This window comes from Notolepis coatsorum (genome assembly GCF_963971535.1).
Source record: "Notolepis coatsorum genome assembly, chromosome: 12".
Classification (NCBI taxonomy): Eukaryota; Metazoa; Chordata; class Actinopteri; order Aulopiformes; family Paralepididae; genus Notolepis; species Notolepis coatsorum.
The window spans coordinates 40,014,964-40,028,351 of record NC_140176.1 but is presented as its reverse complement, the minus strand read 5'-3'; the positions used below and the strand labels follow the sequence as shown (position 1 = coordinate 40,028,351).

Below are 13,388 nucleotides of genomic sequence, written 5' to 3'. Positions count from 1 at the left end.
AAACAAGAAAACGATGAACATGATGACTATTGTCAGCCTGCTGTGTTACAAACATATAATTCATTCATGGTGTTCGTGCATGTTGTTGTTCTGTCGGCTTGTCATCATGCCTTTAGGCTTCAACGTTCAACGTCTAAATGTGGCAATACAAGCTTGATATTCAACGTTAAATGAATGACCTTGAGCATACATTTGTAAAATGTGCAACCCTAGTTCCACCTAGTGGTATGAGATGTATTCGTCATATGGCTAGATGTACCGCACCATCCTTTGCCGTGCACGCACGCACGCACACACACACACACACACACACACACACATAACCCCACCCCCTATATGTCTGCCTCTCTCATCCATCTCTCCCTCTCTATAGAAGTCACCCAAGAAATGCCTTTTCTGAGAGGCAGAGTGTCATGTTTCAGGCATAGTGTCATGTTTCAGGCATTCCTTCAGAGGTTTGTCTCAAACAGTGAATAATGCTGCATAAATTAGAGAGAGAGCAGAATGACATCCACACGGAGGAGGATGGAGGGATGGGGGGATCGATGGAGGGGGATGGAGGGAGTGAGGGGCTGTGGGGGATGAGGGAGAGAGGGGGAGGGAAGGATAGATAGAGATGAACAGAGGGGAAGGGGGAGATGGACAGATGGGAATAGAGAAGGAGGGATGAAGAAAGATAGGGAGGGATATGGGGGGATGGGGAGAGGGACATAGGGGAATAGAGAAGGAGGAATGGAGAGAGAAAGGGAGGGACAGATGGGAAGGGGGAGAGGGACAGAGGGGAATAAAGAAGGAGGGATGGCTATAGAAAGAGAAGGAGGGATAGAGGGATGGATGGAGGAAGGGGGATATAGGGATGGAGAGACAGTGGATGGGGGATGAGGGATAAAGGGGGAGGGAGAGAGGGAGATAAAGAGAGGGATGGATGGGTGGACTGAAATGAATAGATGGAGGGCATGAGAGAGAGAGGGATATAGATAGGGAGGGAGGGATGGATGGTGGATGTGATCAGACACAACACAGTGAAAATGTTTGCGTGAGCAGACTCTTAACACTTTGAGCCTAGGGGTCGCTATGGGCGTTGGGCCATTGCGTGCCAGCGCTTTGTTCAATGTGAATAAGTTCCGGTGTTTGCAGTGCTGAACCTATATTAAATATTATATCTATGGATCTAATAAACATGTCGATTGTCAGTGAGTTTCTTCCGGTCAACATGCAAAAAACAGATAATTTTTGCATACATACATTTCCGTTTTATACCGTGGTGAATATGAGTATAGTTTTAGAGTGATCCTGTCTAATCCAAACAAACTCCAGCAAACAGTGGTTCAATGCATTTCCTTAGAAATCGTGCCATGTCTCGCCTGATTATAGAATCATTCTGAAATAAAAGATAGATTATCAGTATTATGTTTCATCATGCATGCATGAAAGCGGGGGGAGGAAAAGCCGCCCTCCGTGCATTGATCGCAGCCAACGGCACACACAGGGACCGAAACTAAAGCCCGCCGCCCGCCAGGGGCGGGCTGTTTTTACCTTTGGCGCATGACACTTAGAGGGCTGCCCGCCGTGTGGCGTGTAGACGTGTAGTGCATAACTTCATAACGATACTCTTGTGCGAGTACAGATTATAGCCGCTCGTCTTTTTTTTCTCCGCCGCGAGATCGTTAAAAAACTACAAGTCCCGCATCGCACTAGGTCCAATCACAGTAGAGTGACGTGACTGGTTTCATGAGAAAAAAAGCAAATGACCAATCGGAAGCTGTTACATCCCAATGTATATATTCCCCAGTGTGTGTCTCCATGTGTGTGTGTTCTACATTTTGTTTGTTTCCTCCCTCCAGCCATTGTTCCCTTCACCATTGGTCAATTCTTCCATTATTGCAATACAGCACCGATTGGTGGATGGCTTCAGACTCCAACACTCAATCCACACCACCCAATCATGGATCACCCCAGCACCTGTTAAAACATGGCTTCTCACTTCAGTCTCTCTCTCTCTCTCTCTCTGGCATGAGGCTAGGCATGTTGTGTTTTTGGTAAACCTGTAACTTTGACAGTATTGCATTTCGTTTATTGCCTTTGGTGCTTAGTAGTAATTTCCTTGTGTGTGTATGGCCGCAGAGAGAGCATTGTTAAGTTATAGTTTGTTTTTGTATATATTCTGCCTTTGTTTCTGTATAATTAATGTGTTTTTCTCTCTTTCTCAGGAAGCACAGATGGGGTGAGCTGCCATTTCCTTTTGACATTGTTTTCTCCTGTTTTGGTTAGGTAAGAGTAGTTTAGGTAATGTAATCTCTTTTACCATAGATTAGATTGTGTTTATTTGGAGTATAGTGGTGTTTGTTTGTTGTTTTGGCCTGGGCTCACCCCTGAGCTACATGTGCTTCCTTTGCCTCTATTCAATAAATATCATTGTTGTTTACAAACCTGGTCCATCTTTTCTGTCAACCAACTGTTATGTTACAGCCCTTTACCCTTAGACTCACAGGGGTCGTAACAGAAGCTATCTGGCTTGTTTACGTCATCTGCTCTAGTCTATATCGGACCTCCAAGAGCTAACGTTACTGTTTAAACAATGACCCAGTCAACTATTCACTTTTAGTTTAATACATGACGAGGCATTGTCTAACGGTATCTAGCTGGCTAGCTACTGATAGCTGCTGATATCAACAAATGCTCCAGCAATAGTCTACTCAAGTGCATAATACCTCCGGTCCCTCGTTAGCTAGCTTAGCTAGCTCACGTTGATCCATATGTCCCAGTAAACTAAATTGTCTTAACGTTATCTACCGGGCTAGCAGTAGCTACAGATAGCTCCTGATATCAATGTCTTATAACATTGATTGAATGCGTATTCTAGCTGAGGGCATGTTGAATGTGATTTGACAAAAGAACGGTAACGTTATAAATAGGTCCAGCTGCATCGCCGGAGAATCCTTGCATGCTGAATGTAGGGTCTAGCTGAATATAGGGTCTAGCTGCAGTGCCGGAGAATGCTTGCTGGAGCTGGAGGCTACTCAAGTATACACACAGACAGTGGAGCTGTTTGCAGATAGCAAGCATTTTGACTTATTGCGTGGTGGCGATGTCTCGCAGATAATACAACTACAAGTATGATTATATAATATATATTTTATTTAAAAAAAAAAATTATATAAAATATATATATATATTTTTTTAATCAAAAAAAATTTGGCAGGTAAGAAATATGCTTGGCGGGTAGACTCTTCCCATCTACCCGCCACTGGCCGGTGAGTCAAAAAGTTAATTTCGCTCCCTGGGCACACACACACACTGTGATCGCTGCGAAAAAATCATCAGATCAACGCAAGATTGGTAACATATAGTCCTTACCTCGTCTATGATGTACTGCAAAAAGAATAATCCAATTATCTGATCGTCATTCCAAATATTGATCGCGGTCGTGTGTCCAACGTTTATCCACCAAAACACATGAATCCACGGTGCTCCAGTGTCCCCAATCCGTGTGTTATAACATTACTCATGCCCGAGAAGGAAAACCCAGACCGGACTTCTTAGATTGATGCACAGCCCAAGCCAGAGGGATTCCAATGATGTGCAATACCGGCCGCAAGGCGTTAGACGGCGGTATTGGCCATTTGCGATCTCAGAGTCATTCCCAATAATAACATCAGGCTGGATGGATGAATTATGAATGGATATAGTGAATAAAAAATAACGACCAAAACCCGACTTTTCTCATGATTGGCGCTCAACCACTGGCGAGATTTCGTCCAGAACTTTTTTCGTCCTTGGCGCCCAATGTGTTAACCATGTATGAGAGAGATAGAGAGAGAGAGAGAGAGATAGAGAGAGAGAGAAAGAGAGAGAGAGAGAGAGAGATAGAGAGAGAGAGAGAGAGAGAGAGAGAGTGTGTGTGTGTGTGTGTGTGTGTGGGGGGGGGGGGGGGGGTCCGAGGGAAGAAACAGTTGTGATTGGAGGATCAATAAAATAGGGTGTGGCTTGATATACATCTATTTTTCACATACACACATTTAGAATTAAGCAAATAAATGGAGTTAATTTTAGGCTTGGCATAGAAGCCTTCATCACACATCCAATGATTGTCAATAAATGTTTTTTTGTTTCAACTCTTTGGGCTGTCCCCTCATAGCTGATGATCTTGGTCTTAGTCAACCAATGTTGTATGTATTAGTTGATGCATATGTATAGTATGCTTGTGTCCATGAATGAGCTATTCCCTGAAGAAGAATAAAATAGATAAGATGAGCATATATCTACATTACAACAGGTGGGACTGAGAGTCATTAGCAGGTCATCGTTGTAAAAGAGTACTTGTCCACTCTGTGAATTTGATTTGATTTGATTAGATTCAAATGTACTGTCATTATACAGCACTTCAAGTCAGGTCAAGTCAAGAGTTTTATTTGTCATGGCATACAAGTATACAATGAAATGCGGGTGGTCTTGCCCGCAACAATGTGCAATACAGTAGTACAACATATAATAGAATCCAATAAAAACAACATTGTGCAATAGACAGGTAATATACAGGTAATATAGTGGGACATCTCGGTATCTGTACATAGTTATTTACAGAGCATGTAGGACATGTTAAGTACAGTACAGGTACATATATAGTATATATATATGTATATGATGTAACATGTATATGCTGTAAATATAAATATAGTGTGTATATACGGTATATACAGCACTATTGTACATGCTATCATACAGAGTTATATGGGTAGACTATAGCATGAGGTAGGTAGTTACGATTATTATGATTACTACGATTACAGTGTAGGGAAGTTGTAGACAGTGAAAGCAGTAGGTAGGTATAAATTGAGTAAATGCAACAGAGTTCAAATATCACATTAACCTTAAAAAGCAAATGCCTGTCTCGATATGAGCAAAAGTATTCTGGGACGACAATGTCCTTTCATATACAGTAATTTAAAAAACATAAACGCCGGGGGTGAGGAGTGATGTATCACTAATGACCTCTGGGGTGAAACAGAAAACAGTCTAAGTCTACGTCTAAATGTCTACATCCCACGGCCGCTGCAATAACCAGACATGATACAGACTGAGCGCTTCTTGGGAGATCCTGGAATTGCATCTGAAATAGCACTTTCCGCTTCCCATTATGAAGACAACGAGCCCATATGCGCTCTCACATTACGGCGGGGCCAAGCGGAGCGCCGGGACCGAATGAGCATATCTGTTATGTATATTGAGTTTTCACAAGTCCAATTCCCTTCCGAAACATTCTGGAGACGTCCTTTTGGGAGGAACTATAGCCGAGTTTGTTAACCTCTTTATGACATCTGGTCATAAATCAATATTTCCAGACTGTTCTATAAAAGTAGTGATTTTTATTTCAAATGTATTCAAGTATAAACATCATAAGTTCATAACCATGTCACAACAGCATTTAGAATCAATTATCATCAATATGTTAGTTTAGGAATAGGTTAAAGTGTTATTAGATAGATTTTCCTCTTCGAAATGTCTGTATATTCCGCGAGAGGCAACCATTTTGTAAAACCTTTCGTAGTGGACATCCAGAGCTCTGGATATGCGTTGGAATTTTTCAAAACTACACTTCCTGTAAGGTTCTATGGGGTTCAAGGTTCATAGTTCTGTATGAATTATTTCAATAACTCTTATTATTCGGGATAATTCTACCACAAAAGGTAACGTTTTTGCAGTTAGTTTCTCTGCAGTTAGTTTCTCTTCCCTATTGTTAGCATGCAGCAACAATTAGATCTGAAATTAGTTTCAAAACGCCAACGGTTGCACTGTGGTGAAAAGAAAAAATATTTTAAAAAAAAGAAAAAAAATAACAATTTTAAATAATTTTTTTTTTTATCTCATTCATTCCATAAGAACGTAGAATACACATTTACAGATTTTTTTTTATATGGTCCATTTGCATGTTCTTGGTATCTGATTCTAGGGACATATATGGATCTCAGGGAATGTATTCCCAGTGTCAGAAATACTGTGTCTGTTACTAGGCTTGAGTAAATTGTAATGAACCAAATGAGAATATCAATACATTTTTTTTTATCTTTGACTGTGAACACTATGCTCAAATTGACCAGACCTGAAAAATCTAAGCAAATTAATAGATGGAAGATGATTAAACAGAAGGTTTTGTAGATACAGTACTGCATTCTGCCATCCGGACACATGCAATTTGAAATATGATTATAGAATATAGAATATCAGGCATAAAATGGTTATGCGATTAAAATGTGATTAATTAGATTAATTAATTACAAATCCTGTAATTAATTAGATACATTTTTTTAATCGCCTGACAGCACTAATATATATATATATAAATGTGCGAATTGGCTATAATAAGGTAATTTATAAGCCTGCTATTCTATATTCTATAATAATATTTCAAATTGCATTGGTCCGGATGGGAGAATTCAGTACTGTATCTACAGAACCTTCTGTTTAATCATCTTCCCTTTATTAATTTCCTTAGATTTTGTGTACACATGATCTCAAGAAGATACAGAACGAGATCAGTGGCAGTTTTCAATGTTTGGTCATTATTAGCATGGTGTTATTCACTGTCAAAGACGCAAATAAAATCATATTCTTCTTTGTTTCATCACAATTTAAGCAAGCCTAGTAATAGACACAATATTTCTGACACTGGGAATACATTCACTGAGGTCCATATATGTCACTAGATACCAATAATATGCAAATGGCCTTGTATAAGTGGAGCAATACTCCATTTACTTAGGTATGTATTTTAGTCAGATTTCAGAAAATAGGCTCTGGGTGGAAGAGGTTAAATACCGCTTTCATTAGGTTTCATATGCGTGATTGACGACGGTAGGTGATTGAAAACTGGATACCTCTGGACGCAGAGACGTAGCATGTCCCTCCGCCCGTCTGTGTTCTCCGCTGTGTGTGTGCATTACACACTTTAATTTAATAAAATATTTGTTGGCTCTTCCACAAATAGTTGACATTACTCGCTAATGAAACTAACATTGTCGGAGGTGACGGTGGGCTCAGGAGGTAGAACGGTTGTCTGGTCAATCGGAAGGTTCCCCGGTTTGATTCTGGTTCCCGTCGAAGTGTCTTTGAGCAAGACGCTTAAACCCCCTAACTGCTCCCGATGAGCAGATCGGCACCTTGCATGGTCGCCATACAGACAGTTTTTTATTAACTCATTCCAACGTAAAGCTCACTCAATGTTTTTTTGTTGATATTTAAAGTTTTTTATTTTTCACAAGCAAGACAATACATACATGACAAGACAAACTAAGACAAAAATAATAATAATAATAATAATAATAATAATAATAATAATAATAATAATAATAATAATAATAATAATAATAATAATAATAATAATAATAATAATAATAATAATAATAATAATAATAACAACAACAAGGGGGTTGGGGAGGGGGGGGGGGGTGCAGAGTGTTACAAAGGTTCAGTACACAAACATATTCCAGATCTAATATAGTGATCTAATAAAGTGCAGGGGACCTTGAAGGCCATCGGGCGGGCCTATCACTCTCTTGAAGAGATAGAGCAGCCTGTTCCATTGATAACAAGTCCATGAAGTCATTGTGCCAGTTCTCCAAACTGAAGCAGTTCGGTTTGCGTTCTTTCCAGTTCATTAAAATAATCCGTTTGCATGCTAGAAAAGCCAGTGCTACAATATTATTTACAATCTTTGCTTGAGCAGTGTCCATTTTTACACCCAATATACACGTTATAGGGCAAGGATTAATGTCAATTTGGAGAGTAACTGACAGGTCCTCAGCAATGTCCAACCAAAATTTCCTAACAAGCGGGCAATGCCACAGCAAGTGCATGAGCGTACCCTCTACTCTACTCCACACCCATGCCAGCACAATTTGGGTAGGGTGTGATTCATTTTATTCAGTGTACAGGGTGTTATATAGGCCCTGTGTAGTATCTTTAATTGTATAATTTTATATCTAACACATTTTGATATTTTAGTACTATTCCTAAGTGCTGCTTCCCATTGTGTTTCAGATATGGGTATACCCATGTCTCGCTCCCATTGGACTTAGTTTGGGTATTGGTATCAGGGGTGGTTGAACATGATAGTTTATACATTGCAGAAACAATACCTTTCATGCCTGTAATTCCCCTTAATGTCTCTTCCAAGACTCTGTTTGTTCCTATAGCTATGCCTTTAGACAACAATGATTTAATAACTGATTGTATTTGTAAATAAGATAAAAATTCTGTGTCTTTCAGCCCAAACTGTGTTTTAAGTTCATTAAAAGGTATCATATTTCCCCTTTCGATCACTTGCCCCACCTGTGTTATATTATGTTGTTGACATACATTATTTTAAAGGGTTTTACCTCCTGCAGAGAGCAACGGGTTTTTCCATAATGGACATGATGGTAAGGAATATCCACTAAAGGTCAGGGCCCTCATTCATCAATAGTGTGCGTAGAACATTTCTATTTCCACACATAAGCACGGAATGTAGAACTAGTGTACGCACAGGGAAGTCAGGATTCATCACACGGTGCGTAAGCAGGCTCTATGCTCCTCCGTGTTGATGAATACCACTTTGTTCTACCGTCAATGCTCGTGCATGATTATCCATATATGGTCATGAAAATGAGGAAACACCCCCCATGGGATGTGAAATAATGGACTGACCCGAGCGGGACTCTGAGAAACTCCACGGAGAATTCACTGCTGTCGAACCAAGAAGACACTATCGCGTATTATGGGATAAATAAAAGGCGGATTTGTAAACGGTGATGTCAGATATCAACGGCTCCCTAAGACCATTGCTGCAATTCTGCCTGGACAGCTCAAAATACTAATAAAGACCGTTCGTTGACCACTGTTTGGCGTTGGTTGTGTGTCATTATAACCGTGCTGTAATATGAATGCCTTTATTAGTTGTGTTCGATTGGCTATATGATTTTTAGAGGCATCTATTTTGTTGTCGGCTAATAAAGACCGCGCTGGAATATGACTGCCTTTTCCCGTGTTGTTTGATTAATACCCAGGGGCAGGGATTAAAGTTCTCCTCAATTCTATTCCAAATCGCGATGGATCTTCCGTCAATTTTCTACCTGCTGCATATGATTTCTAGAGGCATACTACAATCTATTTTGATGTCAGTATTGGGTAGCCTATATAAACAATATAATACGAGAGCATATACAAGAACAATGAATCTCACTGCATGTATGATGTAGCCTGCCTTTCAATACATGAACTTGAATTCCATCATGTTTGTGTGCGGGACTCACAAGGCTGTTGTCACAATGGGTGGTACCGGTGTACAGTAATAATAACAGTCCACACAATATCACGATCCATGCCATAGCCTATGTTCTATTAGGACATGATCTGTGACGACAAATGTTCTAGAATGTTTGATTAAGATATCATACTCTGACAGCATGCCTATGAGCAACAAAAACGCGAACTTGAATCCCATCATATAGTCTGTCCACTATCTGCATGGTGTCATTGCAATGCGTTTTCTATTATTTCTTATACAGTAAAAAGGGGGAAGAACACTATATTCATATGACTTATTCTGCTTACAGCTTCGAAATTCCACTTGTTTCGTTTAACGTAAAGCCTTTTAAATATAATCAAAACGTTCCCGTGTTTCGGCGGTCTGTGCGCAAAATAATAACGAGTTGAGCTTTATGATTTATGATGAATTGAAAATGGGGGACCCTGATGTAAACAAGACGAAAGTTGGTCTGCATCCCCAATTAACAATTGTATGTACTGAGCTGTACTGTACTGTACCCATTCTGCAATCTGTTAATAAACTTTTCAATCAATCAATCAATCAAGCTACGCGGAGCGCAGTCAGTCAGTAGCCTACACCCCGTATATTCCGATAACGCTATATAAACCATGCTGCATTCATTCTGAGAGAAAGATCTATTATTCCAAATGCTATTTATAGGGTTTTGACCATAATTACACTACTGTTGCTATTTTACAATGAACTATAATGAACTACGGTTCGTACAGAACATGCCAGTGTTATTATGCACAGAAGCTCATTTCCTTGTTGTAATAATATATTCTACCACTGGGCGCCAGGTACGCCTGGTCTGACCTGTGCGTAGATGTAAGCACGGAGTCAAGTTCAAATCGAAATTGATGAATCCCACTCTTTGCTTAGAAATGATCGTATGCACAGGGTAAGCACAGATCTGTGCGTAGAACACGTTGATGAATGAGGGCCCAGGCGTTTATGTAAGATTTTCACTATTTCACATGAAAATTCTAAAAGCGGATTGTCCAGTCTGGGAGTGATTTTTGGGTTATACCACAACATTGAAAGAGATAGATCTTTGTTATGTTCTTCTATCATTTGTTCTTCAAGCCATTCCCAGCTGCCAATCTGTCTCACACTATTGTAAGCCCACTGCAAGGGGTATCTTGAGTTATATGCTATGTAATACTGGTGGATATCTGGTAGTCCTATTCCTCCACTACTTCTTGGTTTTATAAGTTTTTTATGGCTGATTCTATGTTTTCTGTTGTTCCATAGGAAGCCAGAATTTTTATTTTTTATTTCTTTGAACCAACTAGGAGGGAACTTTAACGGTATAGAGCACATCAACAAAGCTAGCCTTGGTAACAAATTCATTTTTATAATATCAGACCTGCCCCATAGGGATAAAGGCAAGACTGTCCATCTTTTGATGTCCTCCTTTATATTCTTTAAAAGGTCCGATGTATTTACCTCAACCATTTTTCCAATGGGAGATCGGATTTTAATTCCCAGGTATTTAATTCCTTTTGGCTTCCAATTGAAAGGAGCAGAACCCAGATGTGATTGAAAAGTTAGGTTGTTAAGTGGAATAGCTTCACTTTTACTATAATTCACTTTATAGCCCGAAAATTTACCAAATGTATCTATAAGCTTTAGCACTTGAGAGATGGAATGGCTAGGATTTGTTAGTGTTAATAATATGTCATCAGCAAACAGGCTGGCCTTATACTCACAACTACCAATACGAATACCACTGATTTCCTTATGAGCACGTATAGCACAGGCAAGTGGTTCGAGGGAAAGAATAAAAATTTGCGGTGAAACCGGACATCCTTGGCGGGTAGATCGATAGAGATGGAATGGATCAAACCTTATACCATTTGTTCTGACTGACGTAACCGGTTCATGGTAAAGTGCCTTTATCCAGTTCATGAGAACCGGTCCAAATCCGTATTTAGGAAGTACAAAAAAAAAAGCTCACTCAATGTTAACTTTGAGTAGTACTGGTGCTAGATAAGCCCATCATTCATTCATCCATCAATCCATCCATCCATTCATCCGTGCATACATTCATTCATCCATCCATTAACACTTTGAGTGCCAACAATGAGAAATCTTGTTAGTTCATGCCATGTGTTGAGTGCCAAGAACAAGAAATCTCGTTATTTAATCGTTATTTTTTTTATTATCGATTTCCATAAATTTTTCATCAATCTAGCCTCACGTTACCAGTGGGGATCTGTCTGAGCTCGAACAGGGAAAATGCAGCCCCCTATTGTCTCTCCGGATGGTACTGCACCCATTGGATTGGATTGAATGAAATGGATGGGAAAAAAAGAGTCCGGATTCCACATTTTACTTGTCAGGCATGTAACCGGAGACGATCCCACTCATTGCCGACCATCAGAACAGCGTGGCATATGTGTTACCAGTACCCAGCGTTGGATCAATAAACACGATCGATATTTGGAATGGCGATCAGGAATTGGAATAATCTTTTTGGAGAACATCTGATCTGAGGTAAGGAATCTATTTTACCAGTCTTGGGATAATCATAGCTCTTTTCACCTATATCTCAGCGTGTCCCATATGTGTGTGTGTGGCTGTGAGTGTGTGTGTGCTGATCAGGAAATAAGATAATCGATTTTTCAGCCCGCTTCTCTAGCGTGCATAAGTACATATATACTATCGATAATCTAGCGTTTATTTGAAAACAATTCATAAATAGACCGAAAAATTACAACGTGTTTTGTGTATTCCAGTAAAGCTCGATTCCTGCAGAATCATTTTTTTTCTGGAAGTTTAAAAAAAAGAGCGTTTTTGAAAATGGTATAAAACGTAAATTAACCGATTAACACGTTGAATGCCCATCAAGACATATCTCGTGTTATCAGCCCGACCCCTGAATGCCCATCACGAGAATTCTTGTGAATTCTTGTTTATTAGCGATCTGAATTCATATTTCATCAACCGAGTCTACCGTTGGGAAACCAGCTCCACCAGGAGCTCAGATGTGAAAAAAGCGCCCCTATCGTCTCCCAGATGGTAATGCACCCTTTTGGAATGGACTCAATGAAAATGGATGAGAAAAAAAAACTCCGGAATCCACATTTTACTTCTCACGCATGTAACCGGAGATGATCCCAGTCATTGTGGAGCCTCAGCACAGCGTGTAATATGTGTTTTACAGTATACGCGCTGGATCAATAAAATGATAGATTTTTGGAATGGCGATCAGGAATTGGAATAATCCATTTGGATACCATCTGATCTCAGGTAAGGAATCTATTTTACCAGTCTTAGGATAATCAGACCTGGTTTCACGGAGATATAAGCTTTTCCCCTATATGTGATATGGCTGTTTGACTGTGCGAGCGATCAGGAACTAAGAGAATCGATTTTCAGCTTGCGGCACCAGCGTGCATACGTACACATACTATTGTTTTCCTTGAAAACGAGGGCTTTTCAAAATGCTATAAAACGGAAATGAACGATAAAAAAACAATCCGCTTCGACAATGTTGACTGGAAAATGAGTCATTGATAAGTGACGGGCAGATTAGACACATAGCCATAATTTAAAACATAGATTAGGCGATATTAATGCTAACATTGAAGTGGATGGTGGGCATTCAAGCACTAAATGTGTGCCCCCTGCTGGGCACTGAAAGTGTTAAAAAACAATCCGTTTTGACAATGTTGACTGGAAACAAGTAATTGATAAGTGACAGGCATATTAGACACATAGCCATAATTTAAGATATAGTTTATGCGTTAGCAAATATGATCGCCCTCCATTGACTACAGCGCTGGCATTCAATCGCCTATTTCTGGCTCCCCCTGCTGGCACTCAAAGTGTTAATGCATTAATGAATCCAAAAGAAACAAGAACACGTGACAAAAATGTGTGTGTGTGTGTGTGTGTGTGTGTGTGTGTGTGTGTGTGTGTGTGTGTGTGTGTGTGTGTGTGTGTGTGTGTGTGTGTGTGTGTGTGTGGACTCACCTTCTCTGTGTAGAAGTCTTTGACCTCAGCAGTAATGGAATCAAAATCCCCATTGATATAATCAGGAAGAAAACTGGAAAAAAGAAAGAAAGAAATAACAACT

At 39.8% G+C, this 13,388-nt stretch overlaps 1 protein-coding gene across 3 annotated transcripts in view; it reads right to left on the bottom strand.

Moving 5' to 3' along the window:
* Window positions 1-13,388, bottom strand: part of tpk1 (thiamin pyrophosphokinase 1) — a 318,684-nt gene that overhangs the window by 155,210 nt on the left and 150,086 nt on the right. For all 3 annotated transcript variants that reach the window (XM_084325680.1, XM_084325682.1, XM_084325681.1), the window contains exon 5: window positions 13,286-13,358. In XM_084325680.1, coding sequence (XP_084181806.1) covers window positions 13,286-13,358 — 73 coding nt within the window. The remainder of the gene's footprint in view (window positions 1-13,285; window positions 13,359-13,388) is intronic.